The sequence below is a fragment of the Trypanosoma melophagium genome (genome assembly GCF_022059095.1).
Source record: "Trypanosoma melophagium isolate St. Kilda chromosome Unknown ctg3segment0, whole genome shotgun sequence".
Lineage (NCBI taxonomy): Eukaryota > Euglenozoa > Kinetoplastea > Trypanosomatida > Trypanosomatidae > Trypanosoma > Trypanosoma melophagium.
Genome location: NW_027125162.1, coordinates 1027804 through 1052500, shown reverse-complemented (window position 1 = coordinate 1052500; position 24697 = coordinate 1027804). Strand labels below are relative to the sequence as shown.

The 24697-nt window shown below is 44.5% G+C and overlaps 13 protein-coding genes across 13 annotated transcripts in view; 1 reads left to right on the top strand and 12 right to left on the bottom strand.

Annotated features, from left to right (window-relative positions):
• LSM04_002451 (uncharacterized protein) overlaps positions 1-2006 on the bottom strand; it is a gene marked incomplete at both ends in the record, with an annotated part of 2415 nt that extends 409 nt beyond the window's left edge. Inside the window, one exon of the mRNA XM_067337407.1 lies at positions 1-2006. This exon is cut by the window's left edge and continues 409 nt beyond it. Coding sequence (XP_067189669.1) covers positions 1-2006 — 2006 coding nt within the window.
• Positions 2007-2827: 821 nt separating this feature from the next.
• Positions 2828-3775, bottom strand: LSM04_007167 (Sugar phosphate transporter domain; the record flags this gene model as incomplete). The annotated part of the gene is made up of 1 exon (XM_067337405.1): positions 2828-3775. One exon carries the CDS (start codon positions 3773-3775, stop codon positions 2828-2830), a length of 948 nt encoding a protein of 315 aa, XP_067189898.1.
• An 800-nt stretch (positions 3776-4575) lies between these two features.
• LSM04_000878 (uncharacterized protein) lies at positions 4576-4902 on the bottom strand (the record flags this gene model as incomplete). The annotated part of the gene is made up of 1 exon (XM_067337404.1): positions 4576-4902. The coding sequence occupies one exon, from the start codon at positions 4900-4902 to the stop codon at positions 4576-4578; it is 327 nt and encodes a 108-aa protein (XP_067189590.1).
• A 471-nt stretch (positions 4903-5373) lies between these two features.
• On the bottom strand, positions 5374-6150 carry LSM04_004392 (Translation Initiation factor eIF- 4e; the record flags this gene model as incomplete). Its single annotated transcript, XM_067337403.1, has 1 exon — positions 5374-6150. The coding sequence occupies one exon, from the start codon at positions 6148-6150 to the stop codon at positions 5374-5376; it is 777 nt and encodes a 258-aa protein (XP_067189777.1).
• Positions 6151-7724: 1574 nt separating this feature from the next.
• LSM04_009707 (uncharacterized protein) lies at positions 7725-8099 on the bottom strand (the record flags this gene model as incomplete). The annotated part of the gene is made up of 1 exon (XM_067337402.1): positions 7725-8099. The coding sequence occupies one exon, from the start codon at positions 8097-8099 to the stop codon at positions 7725-7727; it is 375 nt and encodes a 124-aa protein (XP_067190013.1).
• Positions 8100-8450: 351 nt separating this feature from the next.
• Positions 8451-8993, bottom strand: LSM04_007742 (uncharacterized protein; the record flags this gene model as incomplete). The annotated part of the gene is made up of 1 exon (XM_067337401.1): positions 8451-8993. The coding sequence occupies one exon, from the start codon at positions 8991-8993 to the stop codon at positions 8451-8453; it is 543 nt and encodes a 180-aa protein (XP_067189934.1).
• Positions 8994-9555: 562 nt separating this feature from the next.
• On the bottom strand, positions 9556-9828 carry LSM04_009098 (uncharacterized protein; the record flags this gene model as incomplete). Its single annotated transcript, XM_067337400.1, has 1 exon — positions 9556-9828. The coding sequence occupies one exon, from the start codon at positions 9826-9828 to the stop codon at positions 9556-9558; it is 273 nt and encodes a 90-aa protein (XP_067189982.1).
• Positions 9829-10031: 203 nt separating this feature from the next.
• On the bottom strand, positions 10032-11897 carry LSM04_004465 (Oxidoreductase-like; the record flags this gene model as incomplete). Its single annotated transcript, XM_067337399.1, has 1 exon — positions 10032-11897. The coding sequence occupies one exon, from the start codon at positions 11895-11897 to the stop codon at positions 10032-10034; it is 1866 nt and encodes a 621-aa protein (XP_067189779.1).
• Positions 11898-12184: 287 nt separating this feature from the next.
• On the bottom strand, positions 12185-13273 carry LSM04_008403 (Protein kinase domain; the record flags this gene model as incomplete). Its single annotated transcript, XM_067337398.1, has 1 exon — positions 12185-13273. One exon carries the CDS (start codon positions 13271-13273, stop codon positions 12185-12187), a length of 1089 nt encoding a protein of 362 aa, XP_067189959.1.
• Positions 13274-13604: 331 nt separating this feature from the next.
• Positions 13605-14687, bottom strand: LSM04_002536 (PIH1; the record flags this gene model as incomplete). The annotated part of the gene is made up of 1 exon (XM_067337397.1): positions 13605-14687. The coding sequence occupies one exon, from the start codon at positions 14685-14687 to the stop codon at positions 13605-13607; it is 1083 nt and encodes a 360-aa protein (XP_067189675.1).
• A 912-nt stretch (positions 14688-15599) lies between these two features.
• Positions 15600-16161, bottom strand: LSM04_002053 (uncharacterized protein; the record flags this gene model as incomplete). Its single annotated transcript, XM_067337396.1, has 2 exons — positions 15600-15821; positions 15862-16161. 2 exons carry the CDS (start codon positions 16159-16161, stop codon positions 15600-15602), a joined length of 522 nt encoding a protein of 173 aa, XP_067189648.1.
• Positions 16162-17947: 1786 nt separating this feature from the next.
• Positions 17948-18601, top strand: LSM04_001444 (uncharacterized protein; the record flags this gene model as incomplete). The annotated part of the gene is made up of 2 exons (XM_067337394.1): positions 17948-17998; positions 18053-18601. 2 exons carry the CDS (start codon positions 17948-17950, stop codon positions 18599-18601), a joined length of 600 nt encoding a protein of 199 aa, XP_067189623.1.
• Positions 18602-19213: 612 nt separating this feature from the next.
• Positions 19214-20195, bottom strand: LSM04_002256 (uncharacterized protein; the record flags this gene model as incomplete). The annotated part of the gene is made up of 2 exons (XM_067337393.1): positions 19214-19640; positions 19801-20195. 2 exons carry the CDS (start codon positions 20193-20195, stop codon positions 19214-19216), a joined length of 822 nt encoding a protein of 273 aa, XP_067189660.1.
• Between the last annotated feature and the right edge of the window lie 4502 nt (positions 20196-24697).

Here is a 24697-nt window from a genome sequence, read left to right as displayed (position 1 = left end):
ATCTCACGTTGACGTTGTAAAGAGAGACCGTCATCTTTATCTGCCCAAGCCGTTCCATTCTCTAGTTTCTGTAAATATGCTAGTCGTTCACGCCCTGTTTTTTTATTGTATAAGTCGTCAAAGTACACTTCTCGTTCATCTTCAAGAATACGACGATCACGCACCGCATCTAGCTGCTCTTGTGTTGGGTGCACAACAGAAGTTTTGGGTGATCTTCCTGTTGAAGGGTATAAGTAGCAATAAACCTCATTGTAGTTAGCTTGGACAGCGCCTGCATTATGGTAGGCTTTTAGGTGTAGTGTCTGTCTTGTTACTTCGTCCAGAATAGATCGAAAAACAGGAAATCCCTCTCGTGGTGTTCCGAAATCTGTTAAGTTAATACGAACTGCATGACCATGCAGTAAATATTTTGCAATCCCAATGCTCTTAAAACGAATAGCATGTGGATGAGTCCCACCGCGGAATGGAACTTCCATACATTCTTTTGTGGGAGGTGGTTGCACACCAAGTTTCTGTATTTTAAAACGAATCATGTCTCGCATATGCTCTCGGTGATCAGCGATAATACATAGGGCCACAACACGTCTTTCACTCTTCTCTGTGTGAATTGCCCCCACACGTATAAGATCAAGGCCAAGTTCACGCGCCATACGCCTTGCCTGCGAGGCAGGAAGGTCCACATCTGTGTCAGCATCACCAGCAGGAAACTGCGCCACTGCCTGAGCATCACTGGATACAATACTGCGGATACGTACAAAAGACTCTTGTATCATCTCATTGATTGGGTGAGCTTGAAAGTACAGTAGCGTCTCCTTGCGTACCCTACCTGTCGAATAGCCAACCTCACTGGTGTCCATAGGTCCTTCCGCCATCATATCCTGTATGCTTCCCTCTTCAGCGTAGTCAGTAAGTTGCTGCAGCCGTTGGCGGTTGTTCACGTCGTCCCAGAAGTCGACGCCACGAAGCTCCAGCAAACGATTATCTGCCGGTCTCTGTTTGTACGCATCGTACGAAGGTAGTGAAGAAGAAGTAGTAGTAGTAGTAGTAGTAGTAGTAGTAGTAGTAGTAGTAGTAGTAGTAGTAGTAGTAGTAGTAGTAGTAGTAGTGGTAGCATTCATTTGCCTTACTATCTGTGTAACAGATGGTTGAACCAAAACAGAATTGGCTGTCGATGTTGCAGGTTCAACAGCACTAATATTCACTTCAACAGGGAAGTGAGGATTTTCTTCTGGAGGGAGAAGAAGATTGCCCTCGGTATCGTCATCCTCCTCTTTCTCATTCTTTTCCTTCTGATACATTTTAAGGCACAAGTTAACACCCCAACTACTTTTTTTTGTTTTTTCGACTTCTTCTCCTCTTCCTGACACACGACCTTTACCCATATGTTGGCGGTAGTCCTCTGCAAAGACATGGTATGAACCTTTACCTCGTCGTCCAGAACCGAAAGTTGCGTAAATGTCGTCAAACTGTGGAAGATTCTTGCCGCGCTGGTGATAATCACGCATCATGTCGGTCTCCAGTTGGTCCAAATCACTCCCCAGTACAGTATACTTTGGGAGCACGCAACTATATGTCTCTCCCTCTTCCTCGTTAAATTCCTTCTCTATTACAACAGGTGAGTGCCCCGTAACGGTGTGAGTTGGCGACTCCACGCCACTCTTCAGTGCCCGTTGTTGCATCTCACGACGGCTCTCTTCAATTTGGGGTTTATCATCAATATGAATATCTCCATCCTTCCTACGGCGCTGAGAGTACATCGCAGTCTCTTCAGTGAGCCGCCGTAACTCTGCCTTCAGCCCTTCGGCTGTGAGTGGAACGCTGAGTTTCCGCTTTTTCCGCGGTTGTCGCTTCTGCGCGATGTGAGCGGTACTAATGTCCCCCTTTGCTTGGGAAGCGAAGAGAGAACTTGGCAGCGGCTCCTCAAAGTAAATACCACCCAGCGGCGTACGGTACATCCGCAGTTGCCATACCGAGTGTATCTGTACAGCAGCAGGTGCCCGCCGCATCCCTTCGTTATGCAAAAAAAGAAAAAAAAAACGGAATAAGATGGAAAAACAAGAACAATAATAATATTGATAATACAGAAAAAAAGATATCGAACTTAGTAGCAGACATTGCGTTGTGGTTCAAAGTGAACTGCCCCCACCACCTCAGAGGTCAGTCACTTTACAGGGAATACAATTACGAAAGGTTATTACACCAGAGAACCAGCCCAATATAGTTCCTGAGAACAAGAGAAGCAGAGAAGTTCTGCCTCTGTAGAAAAAGTCCATTTAAGTCCCCAGAAAAAGCAAAAAAAAAAAAGGATGATAACTACTGCCGATGCACAACACACACATACACAGACATACATACATATATATATATATATATAAGTACAATGAACCAAGATACCTGTACGATGGGAATTAGAAACCTTCCAGTCCTATTATCAACTGCTGATGGAATCACAAAAAAAAAACACCTGTAAATGAGAAAAAAAAATTCCCGTTGTGGCATCGTCACTTCAGTATGGAAAAGAAAAGAAATTGATTTCCATCTTGAATGTAAAAGGCATTCGACGAAATCACAGAGTAGATACATAAAATTCTTAATTTTTTTCTCACCAGGAGTGTCCAACACAACAGATACTCTCATTGAGAACCACCTGTATAACTTTTATGTGTGTTTTATTCTTTTCTTACCTAAACGCATTCATTGTTTTCCATGGTATCTAAGTATATAACGCCGTTCACAATGTATTTTTCTTTTTTTTTTTTTTACTTTCCTCCTTACTTCCTTACTTCCTGCTTTCATCAACTAGTTCTCTTAGGCTTTTATTGTAGTACTAAACATGCGTCTTAATATCATCCTTATCCAGATCTTTTTGCACAATCAACTCCTCCTCTAGCGTACGCGATGCTGTCTTGAGATGTGTGTACCAGAAGACACCAGCGAGGGTAAGGATCACCCCGAGAAAATTTTTGGCATTCATTACACCTCCGAAGAAAAGGTACCCAAAGAAGAGAATGACGCAAAGCTTGAAATGGCCCAAAACGTTGTATGTCACTGGAGAGGTTTTGCCAATAACGAGAAAAATGGAGATATTTACAAGGAATGCAACAACGCCACTAAATAAAATGACCATCACAGTATCCGAACAAGGATAAATCAATTTGGGTCCCTCTACAAAGTACGCGATAGGTACAAGTAAAAGGGCAGAGAGAGGTGCCTGGTAGAAGAGTAACTGAAATGAATCACACTCAAGTTCCTTTTGCTTCGTTCCGACCCAAATTTGATACTGGCATGTCACCAAAAGTGCTGAAAAAGCAATAACAACACCATTAAAGTTCACATCGCTGTCCGTTACGGTTGCTGTCGCAACCCCAATACAAATAAGTGCAAGTGAAAGCTTGATATTGGTGGAGAATGTTTGTCTGTAGATGAAAGTTTCCATCACCACCAGCAAGGGTGTAGTAAGAACCTTGACGAGTTGATAGAAACCAACGGAATTATACTGCAATGACATATTTGTTAAAACAACGAAACCGCAAAAGCTTATACTCAACGGCAAAACACGTATTATGCTGATTCGTTTCGGCTCGAACACACCACATGCCAAAGACAATAATAAACCAAGAAACGTTACCACAAAGTGAATCAATGTTAGTGTAATACTTCCCCTGAAATCATGATCTTCAAATATCCATTTGTTAATGAAAACAATAGTAATACTGCTGAATGCATTGAGGGCCAGGTAAAATGGGATGAGCAGACGCTGGGACACTGTAAACATACTTTTTTTTCTGTATTCGCAGAAACGAAAAATACGCTCACAACAAGTGGGAAATCCGTGGAAGCGGGATGAAAGAAAAATTTCGTTTTTTCTTCAGGCAAATGCGAACGATACGCGTACAGAAAATTCTAAAAGGAAAACACAAGGGGTGAAATAAAAAGAAAGACAGAAAGGAAAGAAATGTGGAGCAAAAAGAATCAACAAAGGCAAGCGCAAGCACATACACACATGCGTTTACTTACACATATTACCAAAGGTAAAAAAGGAAAGGTAACATTCTGGACGTACAAAGGAGAATTAGATAGATAGATAATTAGACGAAGAATGTGAAATTGGGAAAGGAAATTATAGAAAGAAGGGAAGGGGTGAAATGTGTGAATGAGAGAGGGTTAAAACAGGGAGAGTCTAAGAAAACCCATCAAGAAGTTATAGAAACCCGTCTACTTTTATTCTGCGCTCGCCTCATCACTCGCTTTTTTGCTTTCTCTTTCTTTCTCTCTCTTTCTCTCTCTCTCTCTCTCTCCCACACACACACACTCTCTCTTTCTTTCTCCTGTCATCTCTTTCTAATTTTTGCCTTTAAGCTGGCCACCCCTTTATCCGTTGTCTCCTTTGTTTGTTTGCCTTTTTCTTTTTTTTTTTTGACCTTTTCCTTTTTCCTCTTGCTTTCAAGTCCAAAATTCCCTCTTTTCTTTTCATCATCTCAGAGGCAAACACGCTGCATGGATCAGATATCCCTGCTTGCGCTGTTGCTGTCCTCCTATTCCTCATCCCCCTCCGTCCTCAGCTGCCTACAAAAGTCAAATGTGAAGAAGTAAAACGCTATAAGTACACATTGTATCGGAAATGATGCGAATGAGCAGCGGGTTGGACGCAAACCCGCTGAGCAGTACCTGTGTTGGAAGCCCAATGAGGGCCGAAAGTGACGGTACTGCGGTAACGTCAGCGGGAAGACACTCGTCCGTCCGCAGCGGCAGTGCACCGGGGCCTGCGAGACGTGTGTCCCGCGGCGAGAGAGCGACGAGCGGTGGGACGAGTCTTTGGGCCTGTCGCCGGCTGTTGATGTGCAGCGCACCGTACATCGCCGTGGGAATCGGGCAGCAGCTGGCCACTCGCCGACCGAACATACTCCTCTTCCTTATATGTATATATAGATGAATATAATATAATATAATATAATATATATATGGGTGTAATTGGTGTACTATTTGTAATGGTGTGCGGCTGCCTTCACAATATGCAGGGCCCCGGCTAGCTTCGCTCTTTTTTTTTTCTGTCTCTGTTTATGAGAGAGAAGATACGTTTACCTAGGCAGGACGAAGAAAAATAGCACAAGTAAGGTAGATAAAACAATGTGGTAGAGATGAGAAGCAGCATTACCGGTCAGTATAGTAGTGATAAGTTCTTATCCAATCTACATCTCTTTCTTCTACTAACTCTTACTCTTAATTTTCTTTCTCCTTTCTTTTTATCTACCATTCTTGTCACTTCATACCTCTATAAAGTATAATATTCTATTTATGTCATACAATTCAAAAATAACACAAAAACAAAACCTATGTAATGTACCGCTTGTTATCAATAAACTACTTCGCTTCTTACAACCCATACTTGGATGGCGTCCTCCAGCATCCTTCCTCGCTCGCCTGCATTAACTCTCGATGGGATAGGTATTGCATCGCACCATTCTCTAAGTGCAGTAGGGACTTGACAAATTGGCCTATGCGCTCCTGTGTGTCACGGTCCGATGCGTTGCGTGTCCAGAGACTCAACTTCCACTCGCGCCGCCGTTCTGCTCGCCGAAGTGCCGCACCACAGATCTCCGTTTCGTCACAAGGAAGCTGTTCCCCAATAAGTGCAATACATAGAGTCTCCCAAGCCTCATCGACACGTGGCGTTGGGGAACTAGGTTCATCCTTCTCATCCTTTGAAGATCTAAAGAGAGGGCTTGCTTTCCGTTGTTGTTGTTGCTGTTCTGGTTCCTGGAAACGAATCACCCATCGACCGCCTCGTCGGTTTGCCTCATGTTCCCACATGGGGGCAATGTTTCGCCGGAGCATGTAGTAGGTGATACCCGGCGGTAGTTGCGACGGTGGTAATGTGCAAGAAACAATCCCCCAGAATCCCTCAGCATTATCAAAGAGACCAATGCTGCGCACTTGATCCAACCATGTGGAGCTGGTCTTCCCTTTATTTTTCGGTAATGCAGACCCCTTAATAGCACTGCCGCGAACATTGGCGTTAGTTTGCGCCCCACTAGCGGGGTCTGGTACAACGCACCACATTTCCCACACACCCCAGAGTGGAGTTGTACAATTTGTTGCCTTAAGTATTAGATTGGGTTCATCAGGTCGTGACTGCAGACGAGTCTGCATTGTCGTCGGCAGGAATGACTACACCTCCAGACCCTACAAAAAATAAATAAATAAAAAAGAAGAAGTAGATATTTAATTTGGGATTTTTAATAAGAACAATAAAAGAGAAAATAAAAGCTATCAACCAAATAGCTACCTTTATCCGGAAACAAACAAACAAACAAACAAAGACATATATTCCCTCTTCTAACCATTTCAATACAATATGAATAACCCAAGCCTTACTTCCCCCTCAAGAGAGAAAAAGAAAACGGAAAGAAAAAAAAATATTTTTTGTTTTTCCCTTATCTATCTCTACATTCCTGATGATTTGCATAATACTTTATCTTACTCTCCCGAATGGATTGTTTACTAATAAATAGACAGAACTGACGAAATGGAAGCGCCAAGAAGCCCTTTTGACCCTCCTCACGCTCGGGGTGTTGTGGGGTGGGCTTTCAGAAACTTACGGTTAGGCAGACTGCAAAGATAAAAAAGGAAGTAATATATTTATCATTAAAACCCATAAAATATTTTGTTGCCTGATAGCGTAAGGTTCGATTATGCTTTTCGCAAGCTTTCACCACTCTCAGCGAGCTGCAGAACTTCCTGCACCTCTGCTGCTGTCTGAAAAACTGTTATAAGAACCACCACATTGGGATGTCTACAGAGACAATAAGTCGATTTCCCGCTGAATGTTTTGTCATTTTGCAAGTGAGTAGACTGTATCCTTTTTCAGCACTTTAATTACTACAGAAATGCGGTGGTAGCGCGAGTAAGACGCACCTTTTTTTTTTCAAAATTGCATTGAAGACAGAGCCACTGGCATCAGCGGCAATCAATGTACCCTCTGTGAAGAAAGTATCCCACGACTCCCCAAACGGAAAGAGGGTAGAGACAAACTCATCCGTGAAGGACGAGACAAGAGAGAGGTGTTGCCACCAGTCACTATCGTCACGGTAAGAAAGAATGACAACACGTCGAGCCGTGCCTCAGGACCTAATTGGATTGATCTTTGCCCCAGCAAGACGCGGAATCGAGTTCCATTTCCCTGTCCATCCTTGTAGCGTCAAAAAGCCGTGCAGGTCTCGCAGCGGATATTCCCACAATGACGGCAGTAGTGTTTTCCTCGTCCAACCCCAAAGAAACACATATGCACAGTGCATCGACGCACTGAAACACCCAGAACTCTCCGGTTAATCAAAAGAGTGTGCTTAGGTACGGCAAGTTAGAACTCTGCATCAGCAACACGAACGTTTGTCGCACCCATTCTATCTCCTATTTAGTACACTCTATGTATAATATATGTGTATATACTGTGTAACTACAAGTCACTACAGTAGCCTGTCAATCATAATAATGCATGGTGGTACAGCGGCGAACGAAAAAAAAAAATAGGGGGAGACTCTAGGAAGTCAAAAAGAAAAAAAAACAAATACCAAATACAGTAATTAAGGTAGGATATGGTGATACACATAACTCAAATCTTGTTCTAGAACGTTGTTTAACAGAGAACAAGGATTCTTCAAGGAATTATGTATGTTTTTCTTCCATACTTCCAACTTTTGACCCGAATTTCTTTTTTTTTTTTCTATTCATACGCCATCTCCGCTACTGTTATGAGAAAGTTGTTGTTCCCTAGTTTGCTCGGATAACAAGCGGGCCCGACGTCGCTCCGCCGCGAGGCACTTCATCAAATCTGTTTTGTACGGAAAGTAACAGCTCACGTGCTTCATGTGAAGCTCATAACCCTCAACGTGATCAGCGGTCATACAGCTGTAAAGCATAATATTATGCTCGTAACAAGGATGTTCAGGTTTCATCTCCGGATCAAACGGGTGGAAGGGATGACGCCCGAGGAGTTCATTGACGTGCTTTTCACCAATTTCCTTTGGAGGCATTTGCTGTAAGTAGGCGGTGTCACCGTACATCCAGTTGATGGCACGACGGAAGTATGTGTCCCCCGACATAAATGGCCTCAATCCTAATCAACACTAGGCCCCTAGCGGTCTCTTTTTTTCAAGTAAAAGAGGAAATAAGCACATTTTTTGTACATAAAGAAAACTCAAAGGTCGCATTAGTTATATATCACGTACGCTACCATTCCTCCTGTATTCACTCTCTCACACACAACTCACTCATAGTGGGAATAGAAACGCGACAGCAACTCTTGCAAAAATAAAAAGCCACCAAACACAGCCTTCAACAAGAAAGAAAATACCAAGTACAAGTAAAAAAAAAGGAGGGAAGAAGTAAAGAGGGGACCTATGCTGTATAAGAAAAACTGGTGTTTCCTGTTCACTTCCACATAAGGTGAACACTTAAAGTACGTCACGGAAACTATCTCTAGGATCACCAGAAAGGATCTTTACTCCATTTCCAGCAAAGAGCTGGAATCCACCATCAGAGCCTAATAAACTCGCGCTCTCAGATGCAACAAGACCTGCCATGCGCAGCAACTGTCCAAGGTATCGTAATATAATGAGCACCCGGTGCTCCGCCAATGAAGCTTGCTGTCGTGAGAATTGAAGAATAGAAAATATGGTTAGGCAGATCACGCATGCTACAGCCTCTGAAACATTAAATGCTGACTCCCAAAAGCTGTTTCGCATAACGGCGAATCGCAACCCAATCTCACTGGCGAATAGAAACGTCAGCAAACCCTCTGCAATGTCGTACCAAAGCGTCATTACACACTCAGTACTAAAAAAACTGATTAACAAAAGAAATAGCGATGCAACCACAATAACTCTGTTGGTATTCGGACCGAAAAAAACAAAGTAAAAATTCTTTAAGCGCTCACGCAGAGGTATCAATTGGGGCATCCCATTATGTGGAACAGGACAAAGAAATTCCCTGGGCATTATATACAGAAAGAGAGAGAGATTTACCTATGTTTGTGGCTGTGTTTTTTTCTTTGGTGTAGTTACAGAAACGGGTGCCTTGTCACTATCCCCTCTCCGCTTTCTTGTTTTGTTTTTTTTGTTTTTTTGCCACCATTAGAGCATCATAAAAAAGAAAACAAGAAAGAATTACTTATATTGGAAGTTGTACACATAAAAATGAAAAAACACTAACAATCATTTGTAAAAGTAGCTTGCAGATTATGAGTTTATCTTATTATATTTTACTAAAAACTTACTTCTGTTTCCCCAAAAGAAACACAACACTAACAAGTACAGGTACGAATATCGCAAGAATAATATTCAAGTATGCCGCTCCCATGACATCTCCCAATCCTTCAGCTGCTGCTGCTTTTCTTTATCCTGCAGTACTCCCTAAAGGTTTTTTTTTTGTTTGGGGGGGAGGGCAACATAAGTTGGAAGAAACAGACATTCGTGGTGGCAACCAGTAAAAACATTACCAGTTATACCAGCAATAGCAAGTGATGTGTTAAACATTTCGGTAAACCCAATTGGATTCAGGTTAGAATCCAACCCCATCGTAATTCTCTGCATCAGAGGCAAACAAGGAAAGGGTTGAGAAAATTCTTTTTTTTAAAGGACTGAACCGTACAAAGGACTGTACCAAATATCTCATTACAAAGGTTTTGCACTTATTTTCATAGAAACTTGTCAATGCATAACGATAAAACTTTTCAAAGACGATCTTTTCCTTTACATCTGATTTGTTTTCTGATGTAAGTTTGGGAGCGCTCACAAACTTATACGTGACTTTCATGTCTGGTACAGAATCCATACTCTTTGCAATTGACAACAGGATCAGTTACTCCAAAGATAGTTCACTCTCTTATACTCTTTTCCTCCTCTTTTCTCAGTACTATTGCAGAGAATGGCAACAGAAAAGGGACATATATATATATATATATATATATATATATATGGAGAGAGAGAGAAAAGAAAAAAAGAGACCCGATAATCCAAGGGTTCTGATCATTTCTATTATTCAAATATGTTCACTGTGCCCCAAATATCAAACACAAGTTGGCCTTTTCTCTCCAATAGAAGCACACGCTGTTCACGCACACTCTCATCGTCATCATTACCTTTAGGGACTAATATATGGTGCATCAATCGTTGACGCAAAGATTTCAGAACAGCTGCTGGTCCACAAGCAAATAGTCGTGCACCTTTTTCCAGAAGCTCGGAACGAAGTTCTTCAGAATGAGACTCCAAGACGTCAGTAACATACTTGTGATACCCCTCTTCATTTTGACGTGATAATGCCACATCATATCGTGAAATAGCGTTTGATTTTAGCGCTTCTTGCAGCTTTCGGTGAAAGAGAAGCTCTGAAAAATTTCTTGCTCCATAGATCACCCAACAATTCGGTTTCGTCAGTTCTGACCACGCATTGCTATAACGGTAACGTAAAAGCTCGTGAACAGCGCTCATCATTGGTCCAATCCCTGTACCAGCACCAACAAGTATTAATAATGGATATGGCTTCTTTAATAATGTTGTTTGAGAGGTAAATGGTAGCAAAGCTCCCTTCAAACCCTCTGCAAACTGACTCGTACCAAATAATTTGGTGCCTACATACATGGGAACTGTGTGTGATTGTGATCGAAAATTACAGAGAGGATATGACACATGTCCTCTAAAAAAATGATTTTCTCTAGCATTGGTAGTATACCGAGAAGAAGCAGTATCTCGTAACAATCTCGCAAGAACATGCGCTGGATCATTTTTTTCACCACAAGAATCGTTAGGATCTATCCTGTTGAAATCAACTCTTCGAAGACATAGCTGCACAGAATGCAATTGTTCCTCTGAATTATCATTGCATAATGTATGGTTAACTACGCTAAACTTCCTTGGACGTAACGGCCCACTCACTTCCAATAGTCTCGCTATAGGAATTTTTGCAAAAGGAAACACGCTAAGCATGTCATTCAACCTTGGATAACAAAGAGCAGTACCCCCATTCATAATGGTTTTATAAATAAATGGCGCTGTCTCATTTGAAGCGCATGCCTCTAACAGCTTCATTGAACCAATATTTTCATTTTCAGTTGTGGAGGAAATTTGATTAGTTTTATTTACAGATGCAGCACGCAGCATTGTCTGGAAAAATATTGGACGGAGGAGGTAGCTACAGCTACTAATATCGACAAAGTATGCAAAGAGTGTTCGAATCTGAATCCGGCAGTATAGCGGAAGCCATGGAGGGAAGTGATTTTCCGGTACAAATGGAGATTTGTGAATTTCACACCATTGATCAGGATGTATACCTAATTTACTGCATAGCTCTTCCACCTCTCCAAAACGTCCGGAATCACTCTCATCACTATCATTGGGGACAAAAATCTCCACAACATCACCTGGTGAGGGTATTTCTGATCGTGTTCCTTTTTCAGATTTGTTAATCTTATCCAAAAAAACATCAATTACTTGCACAGCATGTTCATCATCCGTGACTTTGTCACCAGTTCTAAAAGAATTACTACTCAGTAATAAACAAACATCACGAATAGATGCAAAACTATCAAGTATTCTCGAGACCGCTTTCAATGGAGTTATAGTTGGATATTGACCACTAGGTCCTTCCACATATTTTACTACCACAGAGCCAATATAATCAGGTGGTGCGTCATCGTCATCCTCATCGTCTGTGAATGATTCAGGTTCTTCTTCTTCATCACTTTCCTCCATATCTATTCCCTGTACCCTTAGCTCCCGTAATTTATGTTCGTACTTTTCGAGGTTGTCAAAATATACGTCCCAAACACATCTTGCACATCCACTACCGCAACATTCACTGGGAGCAGGCTCTCGGGGACGTTTTAATCGCGATCCATTTCTCATTTCAACCTAGAAGAACCAAGAAGAATATAATGAAAAGCAGATTCATGTTCTTGAATAAATTATGTCAAAGAGCCTTCAATCGAAATTAAATAAATTAAGTGTTTGACGTTCGTATTATTTATTGTGTGTATTTGTTGTTGCTTTGTTTTTGTTTTTTGTTTTTGTTTTTTGGTTTCGTTTTGTTTTTTCGCTGTTGTTCTTGTTGTTGTTTAAAGGGGGAGGGGGGTGTTATGCATATATATTTCTTGTTGTCTTTAGCAGCAGAATACTCTCACCTTACACCTTACCTATGGTTCGGGTGAATGCGCTAGAATAATACGCCACATCTCCTCTCGAAGCGATTCCAGAGTTAATTCCTCATTATGTCGCCATACGTAAGGCTCCTTCGCCATAGCATCCTCTTTGGCATCTCTAAATCTCGCAAAGTATGGATGTTCCATCACATCCTTTGCGATAAGTCTCTTTGCAGGGTGAAACACCAGAAGCTTCGAAAGCAAATCTGCCGCTTCAGGAGTTGCCATTGGAAAAAGTTCAGTAAATGGTCGAGCCATTTGATATGGTTGAGAAAGAAGAAAATCTCTGGCTTCGTCACTAAGAAATTCCATATCCTCAACAGTTGGGGTCCCAAGTAAATGCACAATCATAATTAACTGTCGAATATAATCAGATCCAGGTAATAATGTTTTACCCACCATCAATTCGGCAAAAATAAGACCAAGGCTCCAAACATCTACAGCATTTGTGTACTGATGAGATCCCATTCCCAATACTTCAGGAGGGCGATACCATCGTGTCACGACATATTCTGTGAGAGCAGCAGATGTCGTCCACTGATCATCTCGAGCGAGCCCAAAATCACAAATAGCCAAGGCACAATCAGCGTTTACTAGCAAGTTACTTGGCTTCAAATCTCTATGCATAACCTTTGCAGTGTGTAAATAACATAGCCCTCGAAATGCTTGAATCATAAAGTACTGATAATGTTCATTTGTCAGACTCTGTCTACTTCGAATAATTCGATGAAGATCTGTATCGTACAAGTCCATTACCATGTAGATATCGTCAAATTTTTCTTTTTGACTCGGACGAATAAATTCTCGTAAGCGTATCAAGTTGGTGTGATGGAGACTCGTTAAGATATCCATCTCCCTTAATATACGTTTTCCTTCCCTAATGTCAGAAAATACTCGAGGTACCTTTTTGATGGCTATCCGTTCGCCACTATTTTCATCTATAGCAGAGCAAACACATCCGTACGCACCAGATCCAACCAACTTTGTGAGTTTGTGAAATTTACCCACCTCGAATTTCTGTCCCTGAACTACAAATAATCGCCTTCCTTCTGTCAAGGAAGGGACCTCATGAGGCTTATCCATCCTTCTTCAATATCTACAGAAGGGAATCTTTCACTACACTAGCACCCACACCCATCAAAGAACGCTTTTTTATTATTGTTGTTGTTGTTGTTGTTCCAAGATAATTTAATAAAAATAAATAAAAACGAAAAGAGAGAAATAAATTTGAAAAGAAAAATTAATTATCCTCTATTTATTTAAATTTCGTCTTTCTAAAGAATTTAAAAGATTATTGTTTTTTTCCTTAAGGAAAATGGTACCATAGAATTACATATCCATATACTTTAAGCAATAAACGAAAGAAATTTAAACAATACGAATACTTTATTCTCACAAGAAAAACATTCACAGGCTAAGCTAATGGACAAGTTACTATCATCGTCATCGAGGACTTTAGAAACTTTGCCGACACATCATCCATAGCTATAGATTTCGGTAACTGTACCAACGTGTTATCAACTTCTATCGTATCTGAAGTTACTGTTAAATTTACGTCTTTCATAGATGTTACACCTGATGGAGGATATAGACGCACAACTATCTCCTTTTCACTGCAATTTACAGAAAGAACAGTCCATTGACGACTATGCTCCTTTGATACATCTGATATTGTTATCTCAGATCCCTTATTTTCAGGGGTTTTACTCGTTGAAGCAGAGCTTTTTCTCTCCGTAGACGTGGTCATGCTGTTGAGTTGACGGGTATCTATCACCTGACACTTATTTCGCAGTTTTTCAGGGAGGTGTAGCAACGGATCTGGTTGTGGTAAATTGCACTCACTACTACCTTTACTTCCGTACAATTGAGCATTATTAAGGAACCCCTTTCGAATACCACTGCTTTTCGGCATCTCCGTTACCAACGGTGTACGCTTCGTCTTGGTAACGTTTTTAGAATCATCCAATTGTAACTCTGGAGGCAAAAAGGATTCCTCATGGTTTTTTTCTTGTATCCCTTCTTTTTTTATTTCCTTTTCAACGGTTTTTGCAATCTCAGAAAAAATTCGTCGAATATTTTCATTTGAATTTTCAAAATACTTTCTATCAGGAAATAACCTACTGTAACGCGCATTTAATCTAATCCCAGACTCTTGTAGAATCCAATCAATCGCAAGCGTTGTTAGCCTTGTAACAAAATGCTCGAAAAGATGATGACTCTTGACACAACGTTGAGTTAAAGAAGGATGGATCGCTACGTCTATAACAAAGTTATACTTTTTGCCTTCATACTTTTGTGGTGGCCCAACAGATATTGGTATAATTAGATTATCAAGACCGTACTCATCCAGATAAGTCTCCGGAACCGGTTCCATGTTCTTCGCCAAAGCCATTCCAACGGAAGAATGGCCACAAACATTAACCACAACCAAGGTCTCCTTGTCCTCTGCCAAGGATTCAAAGCAAAATCCTGCTTCAACTCCTGCCGCAGAAGGCATGAGAGTGTTTTTTTTTTTTTTTTACTACTATTTAAAAGAATAAAACTAGCAACGTCCAAATTATCAAGAAAAAAAAGGGGTGTGTAACTTACTTTCATAGAATGGAAAGCAGCAATGGCCATTGATCTGGTAATCAAAACAAGAACCCTGTACAAATTGACCTTAAAATAACACTAACAGTCAGCAACAAAAAAAAAGAACACCTCCATGATACAGATACATCTCACGAAAAATACCGCTTCAAAGAAACAAAACAAAACACTCGTTTAATTCATGCTTCATTACCAAAAGAATCCCTTAAGAATTATCTATACCTTACATCCAAAAAAGATAGAAAGATGGATGATAAATAGTTGGTATCTCCCCTCTATATCCTTAACACCCATTGTGTTTTCACCAGCTTTAAGAAAACAATTCCTACTGCATTTCCACCGTTTATACTGGCGAGGCAAAAGTACTGAAACCCCCTTTAACTCCTCATTGCGTCTGATGAAGAGGGATAAATGGGGTGATCTTTTTTTTTTGAAAAAAAACTATTCAACGATATCCAGAGAGAAAAATAAAGAAGACAAAATATGATACTTTTTATAAGGGGTAATATTAGACTATTCCCTCCCCAAGCTCATCCCCTCCACCATAAAAACAAAAAATTACTCAAAAATAACTTTTAACTCTCATTACCAAGAAAAAAACAAGTCAATTCTCTTGAGAAATGCACCTCAGAAAGGTAAAGAAGGAAAAAAAAATTCATTCTGCGAATAAGAAAATCCCTCTCACAAATTCTCGTAAGCACTCATCCGTTATCCGATTACTGCAAGAAAAGAAAAATAGAAAACAAATTCCCCTTACGCAGCCAAGCGGCCAAAGCACGTGTTTGTCCACACTTCCTCCCCACGCTTCTCCTTATTTGAATCAGCAGCCCGGCAAACGAAGCGCGATTCCACTGCATCGTTGTGCCACCCCTTCGGTGGTCCCCGAACGTCCCCCAAGAGCGAAACGGAGACACACGGTAGGGCGACCCCTGTTTTGGCCGACCGCCTCGGCGTCGCGAAACGTTTCCCAGCCGTGGCAGCGAACAACTCCAAGAGCAATCCACCAATTTTGGGCACTAAAAGGAAAAGATGCAGCCAAAATCTTAGCGCAAGGACCCACACTAATTCAACCATTGGAGTACGAACGCCGCCGTTGCCACAGCTATGCTTATCTGAGGTGCAAAAAGAAGGCGGACCGTACAAAATCGATGGTAGCGAGCCGACGGGGGAATCCTATAGAAGTTCCAAACGGCAATTTTTCCCCACACCTCGGCCAGAAAAGCGACGTCAATAGACGCCAAACCCATCGCCCACAACCACCGGCGAGCATGGCGATCATGGCCCCGGCATCCCGGAAGGAGCAAAGCCACCAAGCCGGAACTTAACACCCGCGGCACGCAAAAACAAATTAAACAACCCCAAAGCGGCGAAAACCCATCCATGAAGGTAGCTTTGCGAAGGGGTAGGGTCATTCAGGAGAACGGTCTCTACAGGCAAACCGCCTTTGTGACGAGATGCTGCCTTGTCGCGGTGCCAGGGTTGAGCACCTGAATTTATTCAGGGAAACCAAAAGCCCTCAGGGAAAATTTTGAGGGAGATGGCCTCCTTTAACAGCCGCAATTTATTTTTTTTTTCTTTTAAGGAGGTGGTCTCCTCTAAGACCCAGGTCAAAAATTTATTTTTGATACATTTGTTCTTTGGAATACTATTCCTTGGTGAAGTTTGGCCTCCGGGAGTTGTTGCCAAGGTCCATTACCTCGCACTTTTTCGGGGAAAGCCATGAACCAGCATTCTTCTCTTCTGGGGAGTTTGCCGGCTCGTAAGCTAAAAACGTTGCGCAGTGCCGGGAACAGCCGCGTCATGCTGAGACAAAACTTTAATCCGAGAAGGCCCTGGGGCACGCACCAGCGAGCCATCAACAGCGGTTTCTTTTACATACATATTTCACCTTTGTGCGAATGCTGCTGGGGAGAGGCAAGGACCCCAGAGATATGGTAACAACTATGCCCTCCCGTATTGGGAATTGGATTTAGCTGCTGGGGCAACTCAGAGGGGCGTATAAAAATTTAATTCCCACCACCGAGATTCTTCAGAATCCCTTTGCCCTACGCACTTCAAGCGCATAGCGATATTATAAAAAACCAAAAAAATAAAAATAAAAATAAAAAATTCGTGCAAACGGACCTTCGTGACAGCACCATTTGGGCAAAAACCACGGGGCGAAGAACACAAAAAACGGGCAAATTGCCGTTTGAGGTTGTTATTACTTTCTTGGGACCTTCCCAAGATACAAGAAATGCATCCAAGCCCTTGTCTCGCATGAATGCCGTACCGTTGGAAATTTCTTTTTTGCTGTTTTATTGGCGCTTGAAGATCTGCTAGTGATAAGGGTGCGCTTTGTCTCGGCTATATGTTTTTAAAAATAGGGCTGGTTTCTTTTTTTTGCAATGGCCACATAATCTTTACTTCAAAACGCGCGCCAAACAAGACCCCTTCGTTTTAGGCGCGGCAACGGCCGGCCCATTTGGGAAAGGACATACGAAGTGCTTTTGACAACATACAACGGGTCATGCTACAATAACCTCAATAACTGCAGCATCCAAAATAAAGAAGAGCCGCTAAACCAAGCGATCCCTTCACGCAACGCCGCACCCGTTCCACTCCGGCAGCCCACTTTACCCCCTACTTTAGTCTGGCCATTCTCAAAGCGCAGCAAACTAGCAAGCAGGGGAACCACTTTCCTCGCCGACGACGCTCGCTTTTGTTACGGTGCTGCCAAGATGTACCATTCGAGAAAAACATAGGAAAGCAGCATAACGCCATCGCAAAGGGTGTGTGTATGCCAATGGCGTGGGGGCAAGGGCTCTTGTTAGTGGAGAAGTTTGCAGAACCCTTGCTTAAAGCGTGCGAAGAGTACAAGCGTGTCGCCGGTGGGCTTTCCCACGAGCATGCCTCCTGAGAACAAAAGTTTCAGAGGGAAATTGTTTTGAGTTAGGAGTGGTGTCGTTTGAGGTGGAAATATGTAGCGGGTAAAAGCTGCTATTATTGATTTATTTAATTTACAAGACCTTTGGTGTAAGCGCATATAGAATTTTATTTAGATTGCTGCAACACTATTGTCTATCTTTTACTCTGATGTTTTTTCTCTGTATTTTTACACAAACTGATAGTCTAGGGGTTTTCTTCGGCTGTTCTAGTCAATCGTCATCGTTTTCTTTTCGTGTGCCGATGCCGAATACTGAGAAGAGCGTCATACAGCAACTTGCTGACTCGACCCGTGTCCATGAAGCAAAGCTCGCCACATTGTGAATGGACAGCGTATATAAACTAAAGCCGTGGAGGCAACAAGCGGATGAGAAGACTCAGAGGTTCGACGAGTTGTACATCCGTGCGGAAAAACCAGAAACACCTACAAATTTAAGGAAGACGTTCGAAGAAAGGATAAAGTCGAACATGCCAATTTCACAAGATGTGGCTTTCATTCTGATGATGCTCTTGTACAGCGGATCAAGCTACCCGCATCTTGTGCTAGCCGACATGCTCCTAAACATGGTCCCCGATGACCGCCTCACGATGTGCAATTGGGCGGTGCAGAGGGATGCCAATGACCTTATGAAGGATCCCATGCCATCCGCCATCTCCTCCGGAAAGCTTCTGTTCCCTCTTTTTCCAGGCACGGAAATGGACACCCAGAACCGTTGCCTGATTGAGGATGCTATGGGAGTAAAACGAATGACAGAGATGGGTGAGAAAATGCTGGAAGGTGGCGGCCCATCCAGAACAAATCCAGCCAACCAAAAAGAAATAAAGAGGACCATGCACTCGAGAAGATACGCCCTCTACGATCACCCCAAATGCAACCAGAGCCCTCTGCGAAGGTGAGCCTTTCATACCGGCATTCGATCGCAATAATAACTAAGCAGGATAATGGGACGGAGCACCGGTCAAGGATAGATTTGGCGAATTTTGCAACGGGATCCAAAAGCTACGCACCGAGTTGAAAAGCGCACGGGCTGCTGCTGCTAACAATGGGGGGGGGGGGGGGGTAGAGGAGCTGGAAGAAGCAACGGAAACAACTGCCGCGGTCGCTTTGCTGGCGATGGCCAACGCGAAGAGCGCCGTGTTGGACGCGGGGGTGGTTATAACTACCCAATGTTTTTTTTTTTTCTTCGTGTCTTTATGGGTTTTACCCAACGGTGTGGCTATCAGCTTCTCGCCGTAGAGCACCAAGGTTGCTGTCTATGAAGAGCGGTGTTTGAGAGAAAAATCCCTTCGTTTTGTGGGTTCCTCAAGCTGTTCTAATATTTATTTTGTTATTTTGGGTTTTTATTGTTTGGGTTTTGTTATTTTCAAGTTTTGTTTTATTTTAGTTTTTATAACCAATCTATGCGCAGTAAACAGTCTACGAGAGATTCTCTACTCCCACCATCCTTTCCCAGAGCCCGTCGGCCACTTTCCTTTTGTTATTAATTTTTGTTATTTTTGGCTCTTTAGTTAATGATTGGGCCCAAATGATCTTCTCTGTTTTTTGTTGCTTGTTGGGGATCGCGACAAGTGCCTCTTGAGACTAATCCTGTCAGGGATTCCATAATCGAGCTCGTCGCTGGCCTTAGAGGGGTGTAGGGGCCTTAGAGGGTTGGAGGAAGGAGGCGTAGGGGTTCTGGACCGCGAAGTCTGCGGTATCGCATAGTTCCGCTCCACTGCCAGAAGGAACTGGGCTAACTGTTTAGAAAAGCACAGTTTCTGGAGAGGGATATCTGTTATAGCATACTGCATTCGCAATGGACGAAGGGCGGGGCAACTCAAGAGATACAGCGCTGTTTCTTCGCAGCCGGTGCGTTGGCTAGTATGCGCGCGAATACGCTGATGCCCGTGTTGAGGCATGCGGTGTTGTGTGAGGCCTGATTTGCTCATGCATTGTCTGTTGCCTGTGGGGCAAATCAGGGTCGCAAGGTCTCTTATGTTCTCGCCCTTGCTTCGGGAGGATTTGGTTTTCCTTTGGCAGGCATGCCTTCGCCATGGTGAAAATTTCTGCATTGAATGGCGAGTGAAGGCATGTTGGCGTAGAACTTCTTACACACATACCGCACTGAACCTTGCCGCGGTCCTCACGTTCCGGTGGCAACGAGTCTCGCTGACGTTTCTTGTTTCTGGGAAACGTTACCTTTATCTTATTCGGCAATATCGGAGTTCCAGGTGGGTGTTTTTGCTTTTTATGGCACGATAGAGCTCCTATGTTACCGAAATCCCTTAGGCAAAATTCACAGCGCAGCGATGCTGGCTGTGGGATTAACTGCGTGCCGGGTGCGTCTTTGCTGGGGTCCTCAGGATGGCGTGCTCGAATGTGGGCTTTGAGGCCTGTTTTAGAGCGCGCTATCATTTCACATTTGTCACATGGAAATGCCGATCCCTCTGTTATTGGTTCATCTGCTCTTGGGCGCTTTCTTTCAGCGGGAGGGCATGTAACAGCGTGCATTTACCTGAGGTGGCGAGTTGATCCGTTTTTCTGGGGGAAGGTTCGGTGACATAAATTGCATGCAAAGGGATGTTTTTTCACTGCATGTGCTGATTGGCGAGGTAACGTATTTACCGGAGATGTTGGTCTGGGCGGCGGTGGCTCAGGCGGTATGTCCGGCGGAGGTGGTGCATGGGGAAACTTGAGTTTTCAAAGCGCATCGGCCTTCTTAAACCCATGCCCGTTAACCGTGTGAAGCGCCGCGGTGTTCCTGCATGAGTATTGTGCTTCGCACTCTGTGCATGCTGCTGGCTCGGATGCTTTGCTCATGGGGTGGTGTCTCTGCGTTGCTTGCGGCTTTGGTGGGGCTGAGTCGTTTGCCTCTTGGGGGTTCCACCATCGACAACCAGGGGGATATGGGGTTGGATTTTTCTCAGCAACCACCCATATCGATGCGAGACTCCTTTGCGGAATCTTGCAAGTGCTGTTTCTTCTTCTCGTGTTAGTTCTGGGTTGTCTTTGGTGGAGTTCCAGTTTCCTGTGATTTGCCATCTATGAGAAGGACGAGGTGTGTCCTCCCCCTTGAGTATGCGTTTGGCGTAGGCAATAACATCGGGAATCCAGGCATCATCCCTCTGGGTATGCCCCGCAGCTTTTTTGGCCTCAGCGTCACATTTTTCGTTCTTCTCTACTCCGCAATGGCCGAAAATAAATTGCAGTCTAATGCGGGCTTTGCGACGTTGCACTTGGAGGATCAGGTTCCATAGTTTACGGAGCATAGGATCCGTAACAGTTAGGGGGCCAGCCTGGAGCGCTTTCAGTAGAGACAGCGAATCTGAGAATACGGAAACTCTGCAGGGTGTTGGGTTTTCTGCCAGTAATATCGTGAGTAGTTTCCGCAATCCTTCATATAGTGCTATGGTTTCAGCCGTGTAGCTGCAGGCTAGGGGGCCGGCTCCTCTTTGCGTGGTGCTGAGCAGTTCACCATCCTTGTAAATCATCGCCGCTGCCCCAGATTTAACACCCAGGAATACCGAGCCACCAGTCCAAATTTCATAATGTGTACGGGGTGGTGATGTTTCTCCCATGCGGCGGAAATGTCGGGCTATCCAACGCTCAGATGCTTCCTTTTTGTGTTCTTCAGAGTTTTCAGCGGAGACGTTATCCATTGATGTGAAGAAGCGAGCGCGCTTACCGAAACGCAGTGTCGGTGTTAATAGTGGCAACTCGCGTGGCTCTATACGGAGCGTTGGGTATGCCTTCATTATGCGCACATAGAATTTTCGGACTGGGCGGTTCAAGTGGTAAACCTGATCAGCGCTTTCCTTCAGGGATCCACCTCTTTTCTGGCATAGTAAGAAGTGTTTGAGGCTCCGTATCATGGCTGTCGTTTCTAGTGGTAGAAGACGGGCTTCTCGTAGTGCGTCGTCGGAGCGACATCCAAATGGGATTCCTGCTATGGTTCGAAAAGCTTTGTTTTGGCCTGCTGCTAATTGTTGGCGGCGTGTGGGTGAAGCATCCCAGTACCAGACCTCAAATCCATATATTGTCTGGGCTTGAACTAGGGCCAGATAGAAAGCGCGCAAAACATCCCGTTTTGGGCCCCATGCGGTGGAGGAGATTGCAGCGAGCTGCAACAAACAAAAATTCATGCGTTGCCTCGTCTGTATTACATGGGAGGACCCCCCGCGATGGTGTTGGAATGTAATTCCGAGAAGTTTTGGAGCTTTCTCTAGGCCGACAGGGGTGCCGCGTAGTTCAAGGGAGAGGGGGTTTGGGTCCAATGATCCAAAGAGGGTGTATTTCGTCTTGTCTGCATTTACTTCCATGAAGTAGCTCTTGGACCATCCATCAACCACATTTATTCCGCTTTGTAGCTCAATGTTGATGACGTCTCTGTTCCCATCTCGTTCTGCTAGCGTGGGATCATCAGCAAAAAAGCCGTGGTACAGAAGAGGAACTTGAGATAATCGTCTGCTTAGAGTGTTCATTACTATAATGAACATAAGCGGGCCTAGAACCGTTCCTTGTGGTACGCCGAGGTGGAATAGCATTAGTGGTGAGGATTTTCCTTGGACTCGTACTTTAGCCTGACGTCCTTTTAAAAATGGGGCTGGCCATCGGATGATGTGGGGTGGGAGCTCCATCCCTCGCATCGCACTAACAATTCGGTCGTGATCTACAGTATTGAAGGCCTTGGCGTAATCAACGAATACGGCCCCTTTGCGCGAGTCGTACGAAGCTCTCTTTGAGGGCTGCGCGCAGGTGTAGTAATTGGTCTAGTGTGGAGTGGCCAGGCCTGAACCCGGATTGTTGTGGGGTCAGCTTGGATTCAATAACATCCCGAATGCGGGCTGCTACAATCCTTTCCATTAGTTTGGAAATACAGCTAGTTAATGTGAGTGGTCTAGACGAGTCTAGGTCTGTTGCCTTCTTCCCTGGTTTGGGGAGGGGCGCAATAACACCTACTTTCCAAGCAGCTGGGACAATACCAGTGCGGAGGCTTTCATTGAAAAGTGAAAGGGTTTCTGCTTTCGCTCTGGGTCCCAAATGTTGGAGAGCCTCGCTGTAAATCCCATCCGGACCAGCCGCCGTTCCTTTCGGGAGAAGGCGCTGGGCCTGTTCCAGTTCCGCTTCTGTAATGGGTGCAAATTCCTCGTCGACAACTGGGATGGGTGGCGGAGGGTGGGAGTGTGGGTGCCGTCTGGCTCGTGCGGAGTAAAAACGGATAAAGTGCTTGGCCTTCTGATTTTCCGTGAGCACCGTGTTGTTAATCTTTATCGCCGGGGTGCTCAGTGGGCGTGGGGCGTAAATCCTCTTTACAATGTTCCAACGGCAGCCGTCTGCTACGGCCATCTTGCCGCAGAGGGCTTTCCATCTTTTATGGGAGGCTTGTCTCAGCATCTCTCTGCGGCGTACTGCCAACCTGTCTCTATAGACAGAGGCTTTGCATTGGTGGATCTCCGACTCAATCTCACTGAGTTCTGGAGTCCAAAAGGGGCAGAGTCTCGTCCTCCGCGGGGGACCGCTGCAGCTGTTGCGATGCGGATCGCGGAGGCGAGTAAACGTTCTCGTTTGTGAACGCTCATCTTCTGTGTTGGTAGTTTTCGGCACTGAGCATTTGACATTTGTCCAAAACGAGACCGTTTCGCCTTCTTCCATGCATAGAGTGGGGCACGGGGGCGAGGGAACCGCAGTGGTTCATCATCATCTACTACCAAGTCGAAGAGGATGATATAATGGTCACTATCCGGAGAGAACTTGGCTGTCCAAGACTGTATGCGACACTCTCGGGATATTGTCACGTCCGGCGCGGACGGACCGTGACGTGTAGTGGGGCGGGTGCTTTCTCCATTGTTCTGTATGACGTAATCGTTATCTAGGCACCATTGCGCCAGTACATCGCCACGTGTATCAGGTGGGATCGCGCGACCCCAGGCCAACGCATGCGTTTCAGCATCTGCACCAATGGGGTGGGGTCCGCTGGTCGTCGAGAGCGTGTCCAGTTGCGATGCTGTAAATGATCTCCCTGGAGGGAAGTATGCTGACGTCACTGAGAGCGCCAGCCCTTCTGTCAAGTGGATCGTTGCATGAGTATACTCAATGCTCGCCAAAACAGACGATCCTACTTCCACCGGCAGGTCTTCACGAACCAGAATCGAAACGCCGCCACCTTTAGAGGGGCGGGACACCCCATGATGATCACCAGCGATTGTGAAACTCGACGCTTCCGCACAAGACATTTTCGTCTCGCTTAGAAGGCAGAATGACAAGTTTTCCTCAACAAGGGTTTTGTGGAGAGCAAGCCTCTTGGCCTGGGTAAGTCCAGCTGAGTTCCACCGCATACCTCGCAGGGAAGGGCCGGGATTTTCCTCCACATCACCGCTCAGCAGTAACTTGGTACAGGTGATACTGCTGACAGCACGTCGACAAGTGCCCCAGGACCTTCTTGGATTCAGTTCTGCCCCAGCACGACGCGGCTGGTCCCGGTGCTGTGCGACGCCGTAGTTTAAGAGCCAGCGAGTTTTCCAGAAGAAAAACATCGCTGACTCTTGGCTTCCTCCGGCAATACGAAGTGCTGGACCCTGGCACCACGTTGGGGCGGCCGGCGTTACCAAGGACTACCCAATGTGCGGTGGCGAGGCTGAAGACCACGGCGAAGAAATGTACAACACACACGAGACAATGAAGTGCACAAAAAACTGAAGCGGTGCTCGCCACTCAAGAGCGTAGTATTGAGTGGCGGCACCATGGTTAAGGGAAAAACCACGAACTCTGACCTCGACCTCATCTACGGGTTGTGCATGCCTCCCAAGTCTGCCCTTCCATGCATGAAAGTGGGCGAAATCGATGACTGCTCGATTCAAGTCCTGAAACGTATGGCAGACATGACGGCAATGCAAAAGAAGAGGGTGGCAGGTGCAACAAGAGGCGAGGGGCGCCACGACGGAGGAGGAGAAGCTGTAAGTGACAAGCAATGCAGCCAAAACACTACCGGATTGATCTACATCCCGCTCTTTACA